Source organism: Lynx rufus, unplaced genomic scaffold (assembly GCF_022079265.1).
Source record: "Lynx rufus isolate CCGP_SWC_20201006 ecotype Redwood Valley unplaced genomic scaffold, mLynRuf1.p SCAF_4, whole genome shotgun sequence".
Lineage (NCBI taxonomy): Eukaryota > Metazoa > Chordata > Mammalia > Carnivora > Felidae > Lynx > Lynx rufus.
In genome coordinates, this window is record NW_025814856.1 from 10,305,174 (window position 1) to 10,330,447 (window position 25,274).

The window sequence follows — 25,274 nt, forward strand, 5'->3', positions numbered from 1 at the left end:
TGGATAGACCCCCTAATTGTGATATAATGCCCTTCTTCATCTCTTGTTACAGTCTTTATTTTAAAGTCTAGATTGTCTGATATAAGTATGGCTACTCCAGCTTTCTTTTGGCAACCATTAGCATGATAGATGGTTCTCCGTCCCCTTACTTTCAATCTGCAGGTGTGTTTGGGTCTAAAATGGGTCTCTTGTTAACAGTATATAGATGGATCTTGTTTTCTTATCCATTCTGTTACCCTATGTCTTTTGATTGGAGCATTTAGTCCATTGACATTTAGAATGAGTCCTGAAGTATATAAATTTATTGCCATTATGTTGCCTGTAGAGTTGGAGTGTCTGGTGGTGATCTCTGGTCCTCTCTAGTCTTTGTTGCTTTTGGCCTTTTTTTGTTTTGTTTCATCTTTTCTCCTCTCAGAGAGTCCCCCTTAAAATTTCTTGCAGGGCTGGTATAGAGGTTATGAACTCCTTTGTTTTTGTTTGTCTGGGAAACTTTTATCTCTCCTTCTATTTTAAATAACAGCCTTCTGTATAAAGAATTGTTGGCTGCATAGTTTTCTGATTCAGCACATTGAATATATCCTGCCACTCCTTTCTGGCCTTCCAAGTCTGTGGATAGTTCTGCTGTGAACCGGATCTGTCTTCCCCTGTAGGTTAACGACTTTTTTTTGCCTTGCTGCTTTCATGATTCTTTCCTTGTCTGTGTATTTTGTGAATTTGACTATGATATGCCTTGTTGTTGGTTGGTTTTGTTGAATCCAGTGGCAGTTCTCTGTGCTTCCTGGATTTTGATTTCTGTATCTTTCCCCGGGTTAGGGAAGTTTTCTGCTATGATTTGCTCTCATAAACCTTCTATCCCTTTTTTTCTCTCTTCATCTTCTGGCACCCCTATGATTCAGATGTTATCCCTTTTTAATGAGTCACTGAGTTCTCTCATTCTTGTATTGTGTTCGTTTGCCTTAGTGTTCCTCTTTTTTTCTGCTTTACTATTGTCCATAAGTTTGCCCTATCACTGCCATATCACTGATTCACTGCTCTGCTTTATGCATCCTTGCCAACGTGGCATCCATTCAAGATTGCATCTCATTTATAGCATTTTTTTATTTTTTATTTTTTTTAATGTTTATTTATTTTTGAGAGACAGAGTGTAAGCAGGGGAGGGGCAGAGAGAGAGAGAAAGACACAGAATCTGAGGAGGCTCCAGGTTCTGAGCTGTCAGCACAGAGCCCAACACAAGACTCGAACTCACAAGCCATGAGATCATGACCTGAGCCGAAATCAGACACTGAACCAACTGAGCCACCCAGGCGCCCCTCATTTATAGCATTTTTAATTTCATCCTGACTATCTTTTACATCTTTTATCTCAGAAGAAAGGGATTCTTTGCTTTTTTCATTCCCAGCTGCTATTCTTATTATCGCAATTCTAAATTATGGATAGACATCTTGCTTGCATCTGTGTTGATTAAGTCCCTGGCTATCATTTCTTCCTATTCTTTCTTTTGGGGTGAATTTCTTCATTTAGTCATTTTGGGGGAATAAAAATAATTAATAAAATTTAGAAAATAAAAATTAAAAAATTTAAAACAACACAAAAAAAATCAAATAAAGGTTGCTAGCTCCTAGGTGTGTTTTGTTCTCGTTGTTGAAAGAAGCATGATAGAATAGAGAAAAAAGAGAATGAAAAGAAAAGGGAAAAAATGTAAAACATTTGGAAATTTTTAAAAAATGAATACAGTAAAATAGAATAAAATGAAATGATGTAAAACAGGATCTTAAAAAATTTACAAAAAAAAACTAAAAAATATAATAGAAAAAATTAAAGAAAATCTTTTTTATAAAAACAGAAAATAAAAATAAATTTTTTCTTTCTGTATTCAAGAATAAGAAAACAAAAGAAAAAGAAAAACATTGAATAGATGGACCAATGAACAGAGTGAAATATGATAGAAATTATATCGTTTCCCCAAGATGTCAAACTATGAAGCACTTTATAGTCTTTATAGCAGAGAGACTTGTGGTATTCCTCTAGAGCATGGTTGGTGCAGTTGGTCAGGGCTTGGTGTAACAGCTCTGTTGTCCACTAGATGGTGCTGCTTAGCTTACTGGAGTGGATTGTTGTGTATGTGCATGCACAGGAGGATGGCATCACCCAGCCACCCAGTCTCTAGTATCAGAACTCTGTGCTCTTGCCCACCAGCAATCAAGCATCCCTCCTTTGTCTCCAGCTTCCATCAACTCCCTGCTTCTACACTGTCCGCATCCAAGTCGTCAGCCTGCCAAGCAGCACCTCCCTCCCAAGTTTTATCTCAGATGGGGCTGTGTTTCCAAACCTCTCACTTCTGTGTCCCCTGCAGCTTTGACCTGCTCAGACCCTCTGGGGGAGGGTCTCTCCAAGCAATGGCCAGGGGTCAGCCCACCCCCAGGAAGGTTTGTGCACCTGTGCTGCTGCAGATGCCCAGAGACTGTGGCTGGGTGCCTGCCCAGCCCAGAAAAAGTTTATGCAATCACGTAGCAGCAGCATTCCAGGGATCTTGGTAAATCGCAACACACATCCAGCACCCGGCTTCACCCTTAATGTCCTTGTTCCAACACCAGCACATGTGGCTTTTCTCTGGGTCTGCTGGGACCTTTACCTGTGGCATGACCACACAGCCTATACCAAATGTCCTCTCAGTTGGAGAACCACCTCTCCCCATGTGGCCTAAGGATCCCGCGGACCTCTCTGTCTGCTCCTGGAGATTCACCCTTCCCACCAAAGCTCTACCAAGTATCAAGCTGCAGAGTTTCAGACTCTATGCTCCCCTGTTTATAGAGTTTTAATGGTATTTAAACCCTCTCTTTTCTCCTTTCTCCTTTCTCCCTTTCTTATTAATTCCCTTACAGGTCTTTCTACTCTCTCTTTCTTTCCAGCTGCTGTCAGGGGGAATGTTTTTCCTGTACTCTCCCCCCTGTCTCTGTCCTCTCTCCACAAGCAAAAATAGCTCCCTACCCTCCCTGGCTTCTCTCTCCCCTAGTTCACCTCTCTGCACTGTGTACCTGCTGAGTTCTGTGGTTCAAGTCGCACATATTGTTGTGTCAATCCTCAGATCAATTTTCTAGGTGTGCAAGATGGTTTGGTGTTGATATGGCTGCATTTCAGGGACAAGAGAGACAAAAACTTCCATGCTGCTCCACCATCTTGGCCCCTCCCCTATCCATAAGTCCATTTAAATATAATACAAGAAAGTGTACAAAAGCTTTAAAGCTTTATTATATAATTGTAAAAATGTAATCAACCAGAAACCTCTTTTTCCTTATTTCCAATGATGATGTGGGCTGATAAACCTAATTCAGGCAGATGTTGTTAGGAATAAATACAGTGGTTGAAAATATTTGGTGAGTCCAAGAACACTTTAGTGGGTAGTGAGTGGATGCACATATATGTGTGTGTGTGCATTTGTACATTACTTCATACAAATATACTCTTATATAAGAATGCATAACACAAACTCAGTAATGCCATCTTTTATGTTGAAAGGAAATTTAGGTGGGATATAAATGAAACCAGAAACTGTTTGAATTAGCACAGAATTAAAAGAATGTAGAAACTTAGACACAAAATTTAAAGTAGAATGGGCTAACTTAATTTAATAGTAAATTACTTTTTCTTATCATAATGTGCAAAAGACCTCAAAGTCAGGATTCATATTTAAATATAAACTCATGGGGTTCATTGATAGAGTATGTGACTCTTTATTTTCTAAGATTTTTTTTACCAATAATTACTTTCTTACCAATAATTACAATAAATAAAATTTATCGTCAAATTGGTTTACATACAACACCCAGTGATCATCCCAACAGGTGCCCTCCTCAGTGCCCATCACCCATTTTCCCCTCTCCCCCATGCCCCATCAACCCTCAGTTTGTTCTCAGTATTTAAGAGTCTCTTATGATTTGCCTCCTTCCCTCTTTGTAACTCTTTCCCCCTTCCCCCCCGCCCCGCCCCTGGTCTTCTGTTAAGTTTCTCAGGATCCACAAAAGAGTGAAAACATATGGTATTTGTCTTTCTCTGCCTGACTTATTTCACTTAGCATAACACTTTCCAGTTCCATCCACGTTGCTGCACATGGCCAGATTTCATTCTTTCTCATTGCCAAGTAGGATTCCATTGTGTACATAAACCACGATTTCTTTATCCATTCGTCAGTTGATGGACATTTAGGCTCTTTCCATCATTTGGCTATTGTTGAAACGCTGCTGTAAACATTGGGGTACAAGTGCCCCTATGCATCAGCACTCCTGCATCCCTTGGGTAAATTCCTAGCAGTACTATTGGTGGGTCATAGGGTAGATCTGTTTTTAATTTTTCAAGGAACCTCCACACTGTTTTCCAGAGCAGCTGCACCACTGCATTCCCACCAACAGTGCAGGAGTGATCCCATTTCTCCACATCCTCGCCAGCATCTATAGTCTCCTGATTTGTTCATTTTAGGCACTCTGACTGGCATGAGGTGATATCTCATTCGATATCAGATTGGATCCGGTTCGATATCCAGATCTGAAATTGCTGCAGCTAAGGTCAGAGAGGTTTTTCCTGCTTTCTCCTCTAGGGTTTTGATGGTTTCCTATCTCACATTCAGGTCCTTAATCCATTTTGAGTTTATTTTTGTGAATGGTGTAAGAAAGTGGTGTAGTTTCATTCTTCTGCATGTTGCTGTCCAGTTCTCCCAGCACCATTTGTTAAAAAGACTGCCTTTTTTCCATTGGATATTTTTTCCCTCTTTGTCAAAGATTAGTAACATAGTGTTGGAAGTTCTAGCATCAGCAGTCAGACAACAAAGTGAAATCAAAGGCATCAAAACTGTCAAAGATGAAGTCAAGCTTTCACTTTTTGCGGATGACATGATCCTATACATGGAAAATCCAATAGACTCCACCAAAAGTCTGCTAGAACTGATACATGAATTCAGCAAAGTCGCAGGATACAAAATTAATGTGCAGAAATCAGTTTCATTTTTATACACCAATAATGAAGCAACAGAAAGACAAATAAAGAAACTGATCTCATTCACAAGTGCACCAAGAATCACAAAATACCTAGGAATAAACCTAACCAAAGATGTAAAAGATCTGTATGCTGAAATCTATAGAAACCTTATGAAGGAAATTGAAGAAGATACAAAGAAATGGAAAAACATTCCATGCTCATGGGTTGGAAGAATAAATATTGTTAAAATGTCAATACTACCCGGGGCGCCTGGGTGGCGCAGTCGGTTAAGCGTCCGACTTCAGCCAGGTCACGATCTCGCAGTCCGTGAGTTCGAGCCCCGCGTCGGGCTCTGGGCTGATGGCTCGGAGCCTGGAGCCTGTTTCCGATTCTGTGTCTCCCTCTCTCTCTGCCCCTCCCCCGTTCATGCTCTGTCTCTCTCTGTCCCAAAAATAAATAAACGTTAAAAAAAATTAAAAAAAAAAAAAGTCAATACTACCCAAAACTATCTACACATTCAATGCAATCCCAATCAAAATTGCACCAGCATTCTTCTCAAAGCTAGAACAAGCAATCCTAAAATTTGTATGGAACCACAAAAGACCCCGAATAGCCAAAGTAATATTGAAGAAGAAGACTAAAGAGGGAGGCATCACAATCCCAGACCTTAGCCTCTACTACAAAGCTTTAATCATCAGACAGTATGGTATTGGCACAAAAACAAACACATAGACCAATGTAATAGAATAGAGACTCCAGAATTGGACCTAAGATCTTATTTTTAAGCTATCTGTACACCCAAGTGTTTCTTGAACTCACAACCCCAAGTTCAAGAGTCATGCACTCACAGACTTAGCCAGGTGCCTTGAGTATGGGTCTCTTGATCTCAGGGTCATGAGTTAGAGCCCCCACATTTAGCAAGAGATAACTTTTGAAATAGATGATAGGTAGGTAGATAGATAGATAGATAGAATCACATTTATATTTTTATCGATGAGGAGTTCACTTTTTCCATTCCATTTAAGCAATAGGGCAGACGCTCCAATTTGACTTTTTTTCTTCCAGTTAAGGTTGGATTTCAACACAAAATGCCCTTACCCAAGAGAAGAGAAATGAATTAACTGAGAGACTAAAATGCCTTTTCCTCCAAAACCATTTTATTGGATGAATTTCTATATTACATTGCTATTTCTGATTAACAGATTACCACACTAGCAGCTCAAAAGAAACACATTTATGCTATTACTATTTAGAGGTCAGAAGCCTGAAGAAAGTCTCCATGGGCTAAAATCGAGATGTCTGCAGGGCCTGGTTCCTTCATGGATGCTTCAGGAGAGACCGTCTTCTTTCCTATCGTGGTTTCTAGGGACAACAAGCATCCTTTGGCTCATTGCCCTTTCTGCATCTTGAAAGCCAGCAATGCGGTGTCCTCACATCTCTCTCTGATCCAACTACTCTGCCTTCCTCTCCTACATTTGGAGGCCCATGGTGATTACGTTCGTTCCACTATTAGTGGAATCTTAGTTTAAGGTCAGCTGATTAGAAGCCTTGCTCCAGGGGCACCTGGGTGGCTCAGTCAGTTGAGTGTCCGACTTCTGCTCAGGTCATGATCTCACAGTTTGTGGGTGCAAGCCCCACATCAGGCTCTGTGCTGATCTCTTGCTCAGAGCCTGGAGCCTGCTTCAGATTCTGTGTCTCCTTCTCTCTCTGCCCCTACCCCTGCTCACACTTTGTCTCACTCTGTTTCTCAAAAATAAATAAATGTAAAAAAAAATCTTTTTTAAAAAAAAGAAGCCTTGCTCCATTTGTTACTTCAATCTCGCCCCATACTATAAAAAAATAATATATTCAAAGTTTCTAGGATTTAGAATGTGGACAATATCAGGAGGCTCTCATTCTGCCTGCTAGAAAGTCTTCTCCAAAAGTATTTTATTTGATGTCACTCCAAGGCCCTTAAATAAAAGAAACAAACAGAATTTGTCACAGCCCCTAGAATGACCGGATATACTTGTCATTCCAAATTCTATGCAAACACAACTTGCTTTGTGAAGAAGACCTACAACCACCTGCCCCTTGCTCTATCCCAGGACCGAAGCCTTGCTACTCAAAGAGGTCCTCAAATCAGGACCTGAAGCATCAACATTGCTCAGGAGCTTGTTAGACACACCATATCTTGAGCCCACCAGCACCTGCAAAATCAGAATCTGCATTTAAACTAGGATCCTAGGGGATTCATATGCACCTTGAAGTTGGAGAAGCACTGGGCTAGAGTAGGTTTTCACACATTCTCAATTTGGCCTTTGAGGCAGGATGATTATTTGTGTTAGGAGCTGTCCTCCTCACTACAGGTGTTTAGTAGCATCCCTCAGACATTGTCAAATACCCCCAGGGGGAAAGACTCATCTCTGGGTGGGAACCATGGGCACAGAGTTTGAAAAATGGAGCACCCTGACAGAATCCAATCAATAGCTACCCCTTTCTGAAACCATAACCTTGAGAAGATCACTAAATTCTTCAAGCCCCATTTCTCCATGGGGAATGGAGTTCACAACAGTATTCCTCACAGAATGGACTTTTATAAAGATTAAATCAGGCAATTCCTCGAAGCTGCTAAACTCAGATAATAGTGCATAAAAACATCTAAGTATATCTCTTACAATAAACAAACATTTTATAATGGCATTTTAAATACTGGCTCTGAACTTGTGATATAAGTATGAAATCCCTAATTGTTTTTGCAAAATTGTCATGAAGCCCATGGGTGTAGTGCCCAAGGTTGTATATCAAAGGAAAAACTTAACATCTCTGTTGAAAAGGGGAAAGGTTACTTTCTAGAGATGTCAGGGGCTGTGTCTCCACCACAATCAATGCTTTCAAGAATCCAAGGGACCTAGTCAAGATCAATCTCTCAGTCTCCAACAAGAGAAAATGTTCACTCTGGATTGGGATAAGGTGCTGGGAGTTCAGGTCTCTGAAAGGCAGCAGAAGTAATAGAAAAAGAGTAAGAAAGACTGGCTTCAAATGGCTTATCACCTGGTCTCCTAGGAACAGGAATTCAACAGGAATAATTTCTTTTCTGTCCACACGGGTGTCCCACAGGGGAATCATGTGCCTCAAGGTGGGAGAAACAACAGTGAAATGTGCCTAATAAGCAGACCTAAGAGGCTGTAAATACCTCCTCTGCTGCAGCCCCACAGTGTGTACAACCTCGGGCTGGACAAGACATGGTCGTTTCTTTTGCAGTCCTAAGTCTGGATGGGACACCGAAGTTTGACCCATCCTTGCTCTCACATCTGGAGACAGAGCTTCAATCCACCATCCAACGAGATAGGTATTTTGATTTCCATGCAGAGATCTTCCTCTCAGAGACCCCATCTAGATGAGTTTTACATCCCAGTAAGTGCTGCAGGAGAAGGTCAAGAGAATGAAAGTCAAGAACGGTTTCCTGAGGTCACCTGAGAGCCAATCTAGCCTGACCAGAGCTGAGACTTTGCTGTAGTTGTTTGCTGGCTTGATTAGTAAATTGATTGATTGTTGTATTTATGATGCTATAAATAGAAGTAAATATTGAACTCAGAAATGCAAGGTTCAACGTTAACAACTAGATGATAACAGTGGAAACTTAATTAGGGGGAGATGGGAAACATAAAAGTAGGACCTAAGACCAAGGATCTTCACAATTAACCAGAGTAGAAAAGTCAAGTATTAGCTGTGGAGGGATACACTGTGAACTGGGGACATGTCTTTTCATATTTAAGATAGGACATACTAGACTACATTTCCATACTGATGAGAAAAATCCAAATGAAAGAATTCTCCCAAGTATGTCCTGCAAAAGGCGTACATGAAACATACATATCACTGTACCTTCTCTCTTGAGTATTCAAATGAAATTTTTTTAGGGGCACCTGGGTGGCTTAATTCGTTGAGTGACCTACTGTTCATTTTGGCTCAGATTATGATCTCAGAGTGTGTGGGATCAAGCCCCCTAGTTGGGCTCTACACTGACAAAACAGAGCCTACTTGTGACTTTCTCCCCCCGCCTCTGCCCCTCCCTCAGTTATGCTTTCCTTCCATCTCTGTCAAAATAAACAATTAAACATTTTTTTAAAAGAAGGTTTTACATGTATTATGTGAAAATGATATGCTAATGAGCTCCCTTCACAATTAGCTCATTACCTGTGAGCCTGAATATATTCTGGATTAGCTAGCCGCCCACTTTCTCTATTGAAAATTGTCTGTGGAAGTCCTTGGAGTTTGTATAGTGGGGTTGGAATGGTTTTATTCCTGTTTTTGTTTCACTTTTCCTGAAAAAGAATTGGCATTTATTTCACCCACTTAGCTACTTGCCATTTCTTTTTTATGGATGCATAGATGTATTTGAGCAGAATGTGTGAGAGTGTATAAATTTTGAGTGGCCAAGTCTGACTTAGTCATAATATATGCCCTCCACTGTTTTTTCTCTTTTTATTCTTTTTTTTTTTTTTGCTGAAATAATAGTTCTGTCACCTTAATAGTCTTCCTTTGTGATGAACTGCTTTCCACAAAATGAAAGTAAATATCCTTCTCATAAATCCCCCCCTTATATATATTTCTAACTAGTTTTCAGCTCTCTGTATTTCTTATTTATTTCTAAAATAGAAATTCCATCACTTGAAAGGCATTCTTCCACGTTTGACTAAGAATCACTTTTACCTTCCATAAGCAGACCTGGCCCATCTATCTTTATGTGAGATGAATTTAAACCTTATGTATCACTTACTCTCCACATAAAAGACTTTACATTTTCTGTTATTCCCAAGTCCTTAGCGATCTAATGTAGAGTTGGACCCACGACAGTATCACTTAATTATTACTCTTTTAAATCCTTTGGTTCAGAAGTTGGTTTGGGGTCTTCCTTCAATTTTGTTTCTTGCAGTCGTTTTGAACCACTCTGCTTAACCAAAGTGCCTCTTTCTTTCAAAAGAAGAACTTAGAAACCTAAGTTTCTCTTTCTTTCAAAAGTCTTCATTTATTTTCAAACTTTTCTGTTAGGCACACAAACATATTCACACACTTTCAATTCAAGTGTATAAAAAGACACTCATGCATATCATAAATACTCTTTATGTTCTGCACAATCTTTTTTCCTAGCTCTTCTCCCCCAGTCTTCTGAGTCAGTAGTAACTTACACGTGTTTTTCTAGTCAACCAGTGTGATGCTGATTCGTTAGTTCTTTTTTCTTTTAAAGATTTTATTTTTAATCCATCTTTACACCCAACGTGGGGCTCAAACTCACAACCCCAAGATCAAGAGTCACACATTCCACCAACTGAGCCATTCATGATTCATGATTTCAACACCTGCATGATATTTCATGGTGTGGCTGTGCCATTTACACTTTTGACGGTCTTTCATATTTTTTCTCATTAAAGTACTATTATATCAATGCTACAAAACATTTTTAAATGGTTAAAACCATGGTTTTCAACAAAAGGTGATTTTTGTCCCCCAGAGGATATTGAGAAATATTCAAAGACATTTTGGGCTGTCACAACAGGCCAGGGATGTTCTAAACATTCCACAGTGCACATGACACTCCCACCACAGAGAAAGATCTGGCCCAGAATGTCCATAGTGCAGAGACTGAGAAACCCTGAGTTAAAGAATATCCATATTTTTTTAAAGATTTTATTTTTTTAAAGTGATCTCTACACCCAACATAGGACTTGAACTTACAACCCTGGGATCAAGAGTCGCATGCTCTACCAACTGAACCAGCCAGGCACCCAAAGAATGTCTGTATTTTTAATATTTTTAACTGTCTTCAGAGCTCCCCAAGATACTGTAACACTTCACAATTCTGAGAGCAAAATTAGAAAGTGCCCCCTTGCTACTTATTTAAAGTTTTCAACCCCACTCAATGTGACAGCCTTTTGAGTGTTTTCTCAGGGTGATGGGTGTGAAAGAGATTTCTTGTTGGTTTTTTAAACTACTAATGAACTCAAGCAAAGATTCATATATTTGATCACCATGTTCATTTCCCTATTATTATATGTCCACATATTATATGTTTATTTTTCTATAATTATCAGCATTTCAAATAATTGTTGTAAATCACAGTTTCTCTGTTGACTTTCATTAGGTATTTCGGGCCATAAAATAGTTTTAAATTTTGTTTAGTTAAATGTATCTATCTTCTTGCTTCTGAGGGTATTTTCTGCCTTAATTACAATAGTTTTCCCACCTGTAGATTTTATATGTAATTTTATAGATGTGCATCTAAAATGGAATGGTTACTCTTACACTGGGGGTTTACTTAATCCTTTGGATTTTTGGTGAGATGAGTGAAGTAAGGAAACACCACACTTCCTTCCACATAGAAAGCCTTCACGCCAGCTTTCACTCAACAATCCAGTCTTTTCCAATTACACTTAAATGCAGCTTTGTCAAGTACTAAATGCCCATATATAATGAGACCTAATTCTTCATCCATTCAACAGATACTAAAAGAGCATCTGCTATATGCCAGAAATTTCTCAGAACTTTATATGTTATGCTCTTTTATTTCCAGGTCTTGTGGAGTTTTATTATTCATCTGGGTTGGTTTTGTTGACTTACTGCTCCTGTAGATCATGTTTCAGTTACTGCTCAAAAATCCATTCAATTTTAGGGCACCTGGGTGGCTCAGTCGGTTAAGCATCAGACTTCAGCTCAGGTCATGATCTCCCAGCCTGTGAGTTTGAGCCCTGCATTGGGCTCTGTGCTGACAGCTTGGAGCCTGGAGCCTGCTTCTGATTCTGTGTCTCCCTCTCCCTCTGCCTCTCCCTGCTCACACTCTGTCTCTCTGTCTCTCAAGAATCAATAAAACATTTAAAAACATTTTTTAAAACTCCATTCAATTGTTCTTAATATGGCTGCACTGAAACTGTTCTTTTTAACCTGATTTTATTTCCTCAGTCATTCTTTGTATTTCATAGTGTCTCATTTTCTCAAATGTGTTTCTATATAAGTGCATATACACCCACATACTTTTGTAAAGAAGAAGATGAAGAGAAGTTCCTGCTCCTTTGGTAATCAACGTCATGACAGACAGGAGTGCAGCGAAATAAATGTGAGTACAAGTAATGTATTTGGATAAGTTACATAAAGATTATTCAGAGTTAGAGGATAGACTGTCATGGGGTATGTGGGATTTCAGAGTCTGGGGAGGACTTTACGTGTTGAACAAGGAACAGAACCATGATTAGTTGTGCTCATCACACTTGTCAAGAAAATGACTAAAACCCAAAGCCTAAGAATACCAAATACACGAAAAAAAATATGTCACATAAGACAAGTGATAAAGAGGCTTACCTCATCGTCTGTTGGACCATATAAAAACTGATTAGCCAAATGAATATGGAATACACACGGGAAAATTAAGCCTTCTGCTCTCTGCTATCTGGTAAGAAAAATGCCCGTATTTTGTGCACTGTTTCTTTATTCTCTTGTTATGTTCAATCTGTAAGGTGTTTCACACCATAGAGATGTCGCTAGTTTTGTCCAATGGACAAATTTATTTTTGCTCTTTAATTATTTTTGCAGGATATAAATGGGATATAACCAAGATTGAATACCACCAGCGCCATTCTCTCTCTCTCTCTCTCTCTCTCTCTCTCTCTCTCTCTCTTTCTCTGTTCATTGAACCCAATTTTTTTTTATGTTTTTTTACATACAGATCTGAAAGCGACCATTCCAAAATGGAGCCCTAAGACTATTTGTCCTTGGGAAGCTATGAATAGGAATTTCTGGGTACTACTTCTACCTTCTTTCTGGGAAAGGTAATGTGATGTGTTTGCATTCATATCCTAAACAGTGTGTTAAGGCAGGCAGGGGGAGGTGAAAAGGACAGAGAAGTAACACACACCAGGAAGAGTGTGCTGTGTTGTGTGTATGCGAAAGCGTGTGCTGTGTGTATGTGTGTGCTATGTTTGTGTGTGTGTGTGTGTGTGTGTGTGTGTGTGCTGTGAGAGCAGTCAGAGCAGGGGTACATGGGATCCTCTATTCCAAGGCCACTGTTGTAACACACAGGCCAGACTCAATCAACAGATGATTGAGGAGGGATGTTCAATGGACAGGACGCTGCTATAACCAAATTAATAAAGTGCAAGAGGTACATGGTGTGGTTGAGGAATTCCCTGTGTCTTGACTTTGAGCGGTTGTGAGGTCACATGGTTCTACAAATTTCACTGCAACTATCTCTAATCTCTCTCCCTCCTGTCCATTCCACTCAACACACTGGCTTCCTTCTGAGTCTTGGTTCTTCTGAAAGAAACACATCCTCAGGGCCTTTGCACTGGCCTTCCCCCTGCCAGGAAGCTTCCTGTCTTCCACTCTCTCTTCCTTGAAGTTTCTGTTCAAATGACACCTTCTTAGCCAATCTTGACTGAAAACCCAACATAGCAGCCCATGCACTCTCTCCTTTTACCTGCTTTCATTTTCTTCATAGCCTCTGACACCAACTCAGGATAATTCAATTTTTATATATGCATATATCCTATCACAATCATTGAATTGTAGGAATTTTTGCTGTTCAGCATCCTCTACTTAATGACGTGGAAATACTGAAAACATGGTCAACACTATATATAGTCCTCAAATGCATGAAACAATTTCTTATTGAAACTGTACAATACCCAGCCTGTAGGAGAACATCCAATGTTGGGAATGAAAATTCCTAATCAGAGAGGAAATGGGATCCCCTGAAGGGGCCCAAATCCAGTCACAAAATATTGAAGTTACTTTCTTGATCAGAAAATATAAATTGTAGCCTTTGAACAATGTGGGCCATCTCCATTGATGTGAAGTTTTGTCATGTTATTTTCCCCTTTATTGGTAGTCACCTCCACCACATGGACCCAGGAAACGATACAGGAATTTCAGAATTTCTTCTTAAGGGATTTTCAGAAGAACCAGAACAGCAGCTCCTCATATTTGGGCTTTTCCTCTCCATGTACCTGATCACTGTGTTTGGGAACCTGCTCATCATCCTGGCCGTCAGCTCTGACTCCCACCTCCACACCCCCATGTACTTCTTCCTGGCCAACCTGTCCTTTGTAGACATCTGCTTCACGTCCACCACCGTCCCAAAGATGCTTCTGAACATCCAGACCCAGAGCAAGGTCATAACCTATGCAGGCTGCATCACACAGATGTATTTTTTCACACTCTTTGCAGGATTAGACATCTTTCTCTTGACTGTGATGGCTTATGACCGCTTTGTGGCCATCTGTTGCCCCCTGAACTACATGGTCATCATGAACCCCCGGCTCTGTGGACTGCTGGTTCTGGTGTCCTGGATCACGAGTGTCCTGCATTCCTTGTTAGAAAGCTTAATGGTGTTGCAACTGTCCTTCTGTACAGTCTTGGAAATCCCCCACTTTTTCTGTGAACTCAATCAGATGATCCAATTTGCCTGTTCTGACACCTTTCTCAATAACATGGTGATGTATTTTGGAGCTATGCTGCTGGGTGGTGGTCCCTTCATTGGAATACTTTACTCGTACTATAAGATAGTTTCCTCCATACGTGGGATCTCATCAGCTCAGGGCAAGTATAAAGCATTTTCCACCTGTGCATCTCACCTCTCAGTTGTCTCTCTATTTTATTGTACGGGCCTGGGAGTGTACCTCAGCTCTGCTGCTACCCGGAGCTCCCACTCAAGTGCAACAGCCTCAGTGATGTACACGGTGGTCACGCCCATGCTGAACCCCTTCATCTACAGCCTGAGGAACAGAGACATAAAGGAGGCTCTGATGAGATTCTCTGGGATGGCAGCTACAAAAGGGCCAATTGTCCTGGGCTGAAGAAGTGACATGATTGCAGGGCTCCAAGCCTGAGCCAAATGTTGAGATTCTTTGATCAGACTGTGGAAGTGAAATATTCCTCTTCTGTTTTTTTCCTGGAATTTCTATTTTTTTCCAACCTCTCTGTACAATTTTGTAACTTGCTTGATCAAGCTTTGTGATATCTTTGATATCCAAGAAATTTTTCCTTTGTCATTTTCCTACACACCCAATGTTATTCCTCACCTTGGATGTGAAATATTTGGCATTTCTCATTTATTTCAAAGGACTAGATGGATATGTTAAGAATAATCTCTTTTCAGGGCACCTGGGTGGCTCAGTCAGTTTAGCGTTGGACTTCATCTCAGGTCGTGGTCTCATAGTTCATGAGTTCCAGCCCCACATCGGACTCTGTGCTGACAGCTCAGAGCTTGGAGCCTGCTTTCAGATTCTGTGTCTCCCTCTCTCTCTGCCCCTCCTCCACTTGTTCTCTCTCTCTCTCTCTCTCTCTCTCTCCCTCTCTCTCTCAAAAATAAATAAACATTTAAAAAATTTAAAGAATAATTTCTTCTCAAAATATATCATGGTGAGTATTTTTCTTTTGTTTGACTGAAAAAAAGTAATGAGTTATACTACTCCTATGGAAAGTCTACTCTTGGCCACCACAGCTAGTTATGTAAGTTTATAAGAGAGAAAGATCTGAGGCCACTGTGCTTCACTCTTGTGAACATCATTCCTTTGTATGTCACTACCTTAACTGCTCTTCCTGATGATGCAGACTTTGATGTACTAGTTGTTATAGCCAATCCTGTTCCATTACACAGTTTTGTCACCATGCCTACCATAGTCATTGGCAAAAAAAAAACAAAAGCAAAAAAATGATAATAAAATACATGTCTCCAAGTGGAATCTACACAGAAAGACAAATATGGAAAAAACAGATTGATATAATATGGCCTTAGGGTCAAACTTGACTTTAAGTATGATGAAGCAGAATATTAAATAATACATTTATTACTATGCAAAATATTTCTTTCTCAGGCACTTCATCTACTCATTGAATTATGGAATATCAAGGTCCATTTGTTTTTTTTTTTTTTTTTTAATTTTTTTTTTTTCAACGTTTATTTATTTTTGGGACAGAGAGAGACAGAGCATGAACGGGGGAGGGGCAGAGAGAGAGGGAGACACAGAATCGGAAACAGGCTCCAGGCTCCGAGCCATCAGTCCAGAGCCCGACGCGGGGCTCGAACTCACGGACCGCGAGATCGTGACCCGGCTGAAGTCGGTCGCTTAACCAACTGCGCCACCCAGGCGCCCCTATCAAGGTCCATTTGTAAGGTGAATTCCTTAAGATGAAAGGCGGGTGGCATGTTGGGGTTTTATTAAATCATTTTCTGGTTTCTGTTCAAGAATTCCCAGTGCTCCATACAAATATGATTTCTTCCATTTCTCTAAATGACGTATCTCCCACTACTTGGAATTTTGCCATAACCACTAAACGGGCAGCCGATGAGCAATATCAGTATCAACCATTAAACATCCTCCTCCTAATCACTGGGTGACTCACCAGCAAGCATGGATTCCCGTCCAGGTATGTGATTCAGAATCACAAGTTTTGTGCAAATATGCATGTCCTTCCAGCCTTTCCGTGTTATTTCAAAGGGCTTCAATTGATTCATTTTTTTTAATACAGTTACACGAAATAACCTTAAAGGACAGAATAATCATAACGCTCACTTCAACTATCAGAACAAATGCCTAGAATGAAAAGAATCCGATTATGACAAATGCCCTCAGTTCCGCCTGATTTGATTATTATATCAGTTAGCTATTGCTGCATACAAAGCATCTTTTAAAAAAAAAGTCGCTTAATATAATGCCTTTATTATCTAACGGGATTGTAGAGTAGGGGTTGTTCTGATCTCTGCTGGGCTCCTCATGAGTCTATCGTCAGGTGCAAGTCTCTGCATTAATTTTCTAAGGTTCATCCGTGATGTGAGTGGCTGTCGTGCTTTTCTGTCTTGAACCACTTTATGTCATTTTACTCCATATATATATATATATATATATGCTAATATTCTAATCTACAAAAAAATGACACTATCAAACGTGAATTGTCTTATTTTAATCCTACTATTTCAATATTCACATGTTGACTTTTGTTTTTTCACAGTTGGTAGCATGAGATCTCCCGCCCCATTAGGTGTTAACTGTACACCAATTAGGCCCTGAGTCACACACCACTAGATGTTTAAATTCCAATTGGGCTTTTTGGAACATTAGCACGGGCGTTAACTGTATATATTTAAAGTGTACATGGGGCACCTGGGTGGCTCAGTCGGTTGAGCGTCCGACTTCAGCTCAGGTCATGATCTCATGGTTCGTGAGTTCGAGCCCCGCGTCGGGCTCTGTGCTGGCAGCTCAGAGCCTGGAACCTGCTTCCGATTCTGTGTCTCCCTCTCTCTCTGTCCCTCTCCCCCTCACGTTCTGTCTCTTTCTCTCAAAAATAAATAAACGTTAAAAAAAATTAAAAAAAAATAAAGTGTACAATTTTCGAAATTGAAAGAATTGTTGAAAAATCAGGGATACCTTCTGCATGGTGCCGTGTATATGGAACTCAGGAAGGTGCACAGTAAGTTTGAACTGCTTTGTTTGGTAATCGTTAGGACGTAATCCCCCTAGCCTTCATTTTCTTCTGAAGGCAATGTGGAATAATGAACATATCGTCAAAGGATGTGGTGAGGAAAGATGACATGTGTAGAAATACTTTTTTGGGTCCAAAGAATGTTCAAGAATAAGGGTTGTGTGTATAAAAATGTATGTGTATGTATGTACATTTTTCTTTCAATCACTCACATACACGTATATACATGTGTAAGACCCATAACTCTCATTATAACTCATTATAACCTACCTGTTGTGTTGAAAGAAAGCTTGAGAGAACTTGGAGGGTAAAGAAAGCAAGAGAATGAAGGTTTGCATTAACATGAAGTTCTAGGAATGTGGAGATGTAGACAAAAAAAAATTAGAGTAGAACAGGTGGTCTTTATTTTAACAATGAATCTCTTTTCGTATCCCAATCCCAGAAGCGTCAAAGACAGAAACACATTTACATTTATGCAAGGAGAAATTCTCTGTAGCAGCTAATAGGGCTGAATATCTCCAGACTGACTTCAGGTTTTGTTTCTTCTACTCAAGTTGGCTTTCAACACAAAATGCCCTTTTACTCAAGGAAACTAAGTGAAGGAGTTGAAAGATGTAAATTCCATTTTTTCAAAGACAGTTGTATGGGATAAATGTTTTTGTCATTTTTCTATTACCAATTACCACACTAAGGGTTCAAAAGAAACCAATTTCTACTCTCCCAGGTCTGGAGGTCAATGTTGAAAATGAGTCTCATAGGGCTAAAATAAAGATGCCTCTGCAGGACACAAGAGAGCTTGAATTCCTGCCCAGTTATGTGATTCCAGGTCACCATATTTTCTCCACAAAAATGGATGTGGAGACCAACCTCTACTGGTTACCTGAATAGAATCCTCAGTGGAGAAGATTTTTTTTAATAGTCATCCAAAATGAATTTGAATAACAGAATGATCATGAATGTTGCTGCGTAGCAAACCATCCTGAGAGCAAATGGCTTGGTAGAATGTCTTTAGAATTCAGTGGAATTGTATGGTGCTGAGTTGTTCTAATCTCTGTTGATCTCCTCAAGGGACTTGAGTCAGCCGTGTGTCAGCTTGGGGAGGCTCTGCTGATCTCGCCAGGGCATTCTAATATAATTGGAGCTAGGCTAGCTACCTGTGGCTGATCCAGGGTGGCCTTGGCTTGGACAACTTGGCTCTGCTCCACATGTCCACACTTCTGGTAGCCCACCTTGTTTTATTCACTTTTTGGAGGCAGAGTTCCAAGAGAGAGCAGCAGAAATGCACAAAGACCTCTGAGGTCCCCTGTCACTTCTATCAAGTTCTGCTGCCCACACTAAATAAAAAATCCTAACCCATCCCAATTCTAAGATGGAAGAGTAGTCTCCACCTCCTGATGGTAGGTGCTGCGCACATGGCCAAAGACATGGCTACAGAGAAAGACCGGCATTTGGGGTCATTGCGGCAGTCTACAACTGCTGTAAATTTCAATTCAAAAGGTTTCATTTCCAGGACAGCTGGGTGGCTCAGTTGGTTAAGCATCCACTTCAGCTCAGGTCATGATCTCGTGGTTTGTGAGTTCAAGCCCCACTTCTGCACTGATTGTGCAGAGCCTGCCTAGGATTCTCTCTCTTTCTCTCTCTCCCTCACTCTCTTTCTCTCTCTCTCTCTCTCTCTCTGCTCCTCCCCCATTCATACTCTCTCTGTCTCTATCTCCAAATAAATAAATAAACACTAAAAACAAAGTTTAATTTCCACTTCCACATTCATCAGTGCAATTATCTCAGAGAAGACAGTGAGAATGAATTAGGGGCATAATGAGCAGTTATGGAAATTCTACTCGTGGGGGTCAGGCTTTCCTCCAGATATAACCCCTTGCCTTTAGATCGCCATTCCTAGTCTAAGAAAAGATCAAAGAAATTAAAGGTTTTCTTTCCAGATGCCTCAGAGAGACCAGGGACCTCATATCAAACTCATGATTAATGGAGCTAAGAACTGCTGTATCACTGATGCGATCTTCATGGCACCCTTCTGTTGATACTGTTTTCCTATTGATTGACCTTCCCATTGACATACTCACAAAGCTTTTCATTCTGATACTGTTTTTTTTTTCATGGGGAGGATTCTGCTGGGTGGCGGTGACATTTTTAAATGCAAATGGAAGACAGAGACATAGGAATATTTTTTCTTCACTTTCCAGCTTTATTGAAATTTAATTGACATATAAAATTGCAGAAGTTTCAGCATACAACCTGGTGATTTCATATACATATCTGTTGTAAAGTGATCATCACAATAGCTTAGTGAATGCATCCATCACTTCACATGGTGACCATTTCCTTTTGTTGCAAGAACATTTACTATGTACTCTGTTAGCAACATTCAAGTATACAACATAATAGAGTTAAGCATAATGACCATATTGTACATTAAGTCCCCAGAACTTATTTATCTCATATCTGAGGGGCGATAGGCTTTCATTAGTATCTTCTCCTTTCCCCCAATGCCAGCCACTGGCAAACATGAACCTACTATCTGATTCTATGGTTCAAACTTTTATATTTCATATATAAGTGAAATTATACAGTATTTGTCTTTATTTCAGTTAGCATAATTACCTTGAGTTCCGTCCGTATTTGGACAAAGGAAAGGATGCCTTCCTTTTTTATTGCTGAATTCCATTGTATAAATATGCCATCATTATTAATTCATCTGTCGATGGATGCCACGCTGTTTCCATGTCTTGGTTATTGTGAATAATGCTGCAGTGAGTGCAAGAGTACAGATATATGAGATGTTCGCAAATGTGTGGGAATTAAACCACACACTCATGTATGCCTGGTGGATGAAAGAAGAAATCAAAAAAGAAATTTAAAAATCTTGAATCAAATGAAAATGGAAATACAGCACATCAAAACTTATGGGATGTTGCAAAAGCAGCTCTAAGAGAGAAGTTTATAACAATAAATGCCTACATTAAGACAAATAAAAAGATCTTAAGTAAATAACCTAACTTTATGATTCAAAGACCTAGAAAAAAAAGCACCAACTAATTCCAAAGCAGCAGAGGAAGAGAAATAACAAATATCAGAGCATACACAAATAATATATAGACCAGAAAACCAAGAGAAAAGACTAACAAAGTGAAGAACCAATTTTTTGAAAATCTAAGCAAAATTGACATGCCTTTAGTTAGACCAGGAAAAAAAAAAAAAACGGACATGGAGAAGACTCAAATAAATAAAATCAGCAGCAAAAGGTGAAGCCTTATAATCAATACCATAGAATATGGAAGAATCATAGGAGACCACAATGAACAATCTCACTCCGACAAATTGGACAACCTAGAAGAAATAGATAAATCCCTAGAAACATACACACTACCACCACTAAACATACCACACTACCACTAAATCAGGAGGAAATGGGAAATATGAACAGATCAAAAATGAGTAAGGGTATTAAATCTGTCATCAAAAATCTCCCAACAAAGAAAAGCCCAGGACCAGAGAGCTTCATAGGTGAGTTCTACTAATTATGTAAAGAAGAATGAATTACTATTCTTCTCAAACCCTTCCAGAAACTTAGAGAGGAGGGCACATTCTCAACCTTATTTTCCAAAGTCAGCATGACCCTGACACCAAATCCTGAAAAGGTCAGTACAAAAAAAAAAAAAAAAGTAAAGAAAACTATAGACCGATATCCCTGATGAACACAGACACAAAATTTTTCTTTTTTTTTTTTTTTTTTAATTTTTTTTCAACGTTTATTTATTTTTGGGACAGAGAGAGACAGAGCATGAACGGGGGAGGGGCAGAGAGAGGGTGACACAGAATCGGAAACAGGCTCCAGGCTCTGAGCCATCAGCCCAGAGCCCGACGCGGGGCTCGAACTCACGGACCGCGAGATCGTGACCTGGCTGAAGTCGGACGCTTAACCGACTGCGCCACCCAGGCGCCCCACAAAATTTTTCAAAAAATATTAGAAAGCTGAATCAAACAGCACATTGAAGGGATTATATTTCATGATCAAATGGGATTATCTAAATAACGTAAAATTGTCTTTATTTACATATGATACGAATTGAATATAGAAAATCCTGCAGACTCAACCCTTAAGAGCGCCCTCACTGAGATGAGCACCAAGTTATGTATAGAATTGTTGAATCACTATGTTATACTGAACTATATTGTTCTGTATGTTGATTTTATGTCCTGTACCAATAAAACTTTACTGAACTGAAAATTACACATGTGGCAGACCTTTTGCAGAGATGGCCCCAATTCACCACTTATCTCTGTATCCATGTACTTTGCAATGTGACTGCGAAGCTCCTCCCACTGAGAGGTGGAGCCGATTTCTCCACTTTCGAATCTGGACTGAATTCAGTATTTTATTTGCCTTGGCTAAGAGTGTATGGTGAAAATGACAGTGTGTCTGAAGGGTCCTTGGTGTGTTTCTGCTGCGCTCTTGGAACCCTGTCTCTGCCACGGAAACAAGTCCAAGCTAGCCTGCTGTAAGAAGGGAAATCACGTGGAGCAGAGCCCTGTTGCTCTAAGGATGGTCAACCTAGCCTAGCTTATCACCAGCAAGCTCCCAGATGTGGGAATGCAGCCAAGATTAACAGAGCTCCTCCAGGGGCGCCTGGGTGGCGCAGTCGGTTAAGCGTCCGACTTCGGCCAGGTCACGATCTCGCGGTCCAGGAGTTCGAGCCCCGCGTCAGGCTCTGGGCTGATGGCTCGGAGCCTGGAGCCTGTTTCCGATTCTGTGTCTCCCTCTCTCTCTGCCCCTCCCCCGTTCATGCTCTGTCTCTCTCTGTCCCAAAAATAAATAAACGTTGAAAAAAAAAATTTTAAAAACAGAGCTCCTCCAGCTGACCCACAGCTGACCACCACCTCATGAGGAGACCAACAGAGACCAAAAGACTTCCCCAACACAGACTCCCATGTGATGGATGGAGCTAGAATGTATTATGCTAACTGAAATAAATCAGAGAAAGAAATATCATTTGATTTCACTCATATGTGGAATTTAAGAAACAAAACAGATGAACATAATGCGGGGGTGGGGGGTGGGGGGTGGAGAGAATAAAGGAAACAAACCAAGCAAGACTCTTATGATAGAGAACAAACAGAGGGTTGATGAAGGAAGGGGGCGGGGGGGGGGGGGGATGGGCTAGATGGGTGATGGGTTAAGGAGAGCATTTGTGATGAGTATTGGGTGTTGTACATAAGTGATAAATCACTGAATTCTACCTCTGAAACCAAGAGTGCACAACCTATTAACTAACATATAAGTTTAAAAAATTTTTAAAGCGTTATCTTAAATCATATAGGTTTGTCATAGCTTGTTATGCAGCAATAGCTTATTGATACAATAATCAAAGTAAACAGAGCTGAGAATATTAATAACCTGCTGCTTCTTATGTTTGACATTTGTTCTGATATTCCAAGGAAGCATTCATAATGACCTGGTTATTCACATTTATTTCAGATAAGTGTACTAAAAAGTGACCACCACTCAGGTTCTTTTCCAGGTAACTGGTAGAGATTGGAAAGACCTGTCTGTTTTTGCAGGGATAACTTGTGGGACTTTCTGTCACAAATCTCAATTCCCAGAGCATTACTGGGCAGGAATTCAAGTTCTTGTCTGAGTAATCCTTTGATCATGAGGATTGAAGAGAGTTTAGAGCATAAAAAAGGTAAATAAATTAATGGCAGTGTAAATGCACGTATTGTTCACTCACTCACACTATAATTTTATGACAGAATTTTTAAAGATGAGATATTAAGGTGAGGGCAATGGAAGAAATAATATCATCATCCAATTAAATAATATAAAATCTGCCACTAAAATCTTCACTCCAGTGAATAAAACACTTTAAATATGGACACCAAATATCCCACACTTCAATGAGTAGATGTACATCATCGAAAACATATTTTCCACCACGAAATATGACGTGACTCAAAATTTTACTTTATCATATTTCAGGTCTTCTCTGACACTAAACCCAAGTCAAGTCACTCGGTTTATTCAAATTTATGTCTTTGTAGATTACATGTGGAACACGTTTTTTATAAGCAATTTTTGCCTTACTATTCTATATCAGGGGTACTGTGGATGCTGAGCTGATAAGAGAGAGAACAGGATCCTAAGGAGGATCATAAAACCTCATGACAAAACAAACTAGTGACAAAACAAACTAGTATGTTAAAGTCTACATTACCAGGAGGAGCATTTAAGGCGGTAAGGTAGAAAGGAATGGCAGACACAGAGTGAAAAAACTGTGGTCTCAGAATTTCTCTACCATAAAATTATATAAAGGGCCTCAATTGCCAAATGTAGTTTATTCCATAAAACTAGTACAGTTCGTCACTATATGAGGCAAATGGGAATCTCCAAATTTCTCCTGATTCAAGGCTGGGACTAAATTAGGAAATTAAGAAAACCAGAAAGGAAAAATTGTTAGCTATCAGAAGGAGCAGGATGTTAAACAAAAGGACTTATTTAAATTCAATAAAGCAGTTGAACTTAGAAAAATTGAAATTCCAGGATATGAATAGAGGGATTAAGTTCTTCCATGATCCGATTAAAGGATCACAATCTCTGGCTGTTAAGCTTTGAGCCAGCAATCACAGGTACTTCTGGGAAAATGGCCCTTTTATGACTTCCCTCTGAAAAGTAAATTTAGAGCCTCCTTTATGTCTCTGTTCCTCAGGCTGTAGATGAAGGGGTTCAGCATGGGCGTGACCACCGCGTACATCACCGAGGCTGTGGCACTTGAGAGTGAGCTCTGGGTAGCAGCAGAGCTGAGGTACACTCCTAGGCTGGTACAATAAAATAAAGAGACAACCGAGAGGTGAGATGTACAGGTGGAAAATGCCTTATACCTGCCCAGAGCTGATGAGATCCCACGTATGGAGGAAACTATCTTAGAATAAGAGTACAGGATCCCAGCCAGGGGAGCACCACCCAACAGCACAGCTGCAAAATATATCACCAAGTTATTAAGAAAGGTGTCAGAACAGGCAAGTTGGATCATCTGATTGAGTTCACAGAAAAAGTGGGGGATATACAAGTGTGTACAGAAGGACAGCTGCAACACCATTAAGGTTTCTAACAAGGAATGCAGGATGTTCATGATCCAGGACACCAGAACCAGCAGCCCACAGAGCCGGGGGTTCATGATGACCGTGTAGTGCAGGGGGTGACAGATGGCCACAAAGCGGTCATAGGCCATCACAGTCAAGAGGAAGTTGTCTAAACCTACAAAGAGTATGAAAAAGTACATCTGCAGGATGCAGCTTTCGTAAGTTATTATTTTTCTCTGTGTGTGTATATTCACCAGCATCTTCGGGACGGTGGTGGAAGTGACACAGATGTCTACAAAGGACAGGTTGGCAAGGAAGAAGTACATGGGCGTGTGGAGGTGGGAGTCAGAGTTTACAGCCAGGATGATGAGCAGATTCCCAAGTATGGTGACCAAGTACATGGACAGGAACAGCCCAAAGAGGAAGGGTTGCAATTCTGGTTCCTCTGAAAATCCCAGAAGAAGAAATTCTGAATTTCGTGTATCATTGCCTAGTTCCATATAGTCGATGTGACTATCAAAATAAGAGAAAAAGAGGATGACACAACCATGCATTACTAACCTGGCTGATACTAACCTGGCTGGTACATTTCTGCACTCAAGAAATTAATTTTTATACTTGTGGATGGAACTAGACAAGAATATTAATATCTAGGGGAAAAAAGGAAACTATCTCAACATAAAGCCATTTATGAAAAACCCACAGCAAACATGATACTCAAAGGTGATGCAGTGAACATTTTCCTGTATCATCTGAAACAA

The 25,274-nt window shown here is 40.1% G+C and overlaps 2 protein-coding genes across 2 annotated transcripts; one reads left to right on the top strand and one right to left on the bottom strand.

Annotated features, from left to right (window-relative positions):
- Positions 1–13,814: 13,814 nt before the first annotated feature.
- Positions 13,815–14,795, top strand: LOC124524427 (olfactory receptor-like protein OLF4). Its single transcript, XM_047096700.1, has one exon. The coding sequence runs from the start codon at positions 13,842–13,844 to the stop codon at positions 14,793–14,795; it is 954 nt and encodes a 317-aa protein (XP_046952656.1). The 5' UTR covers positions 13,815–13,841.
- Positions 14,796–24,083: 9,288 nt separating this feature from the next.
- Positions 24,084–25,049, bottom strand: LOC124524428 (olfactory receptor-like protein OLF4). Its single transcript, XM_047096701.1, has one exon. The coding sequence runs from the start codon at positions 25,011–25,013 to the stop codon at positions 24,084–24,086; it is 930 nt and encodes a 309-aa protein (XP_046952657.1). The 5' UTR covers positions 25,014–25,049.
- Positions 25,050–25,274: the final 225 nt, after the last annotated feature.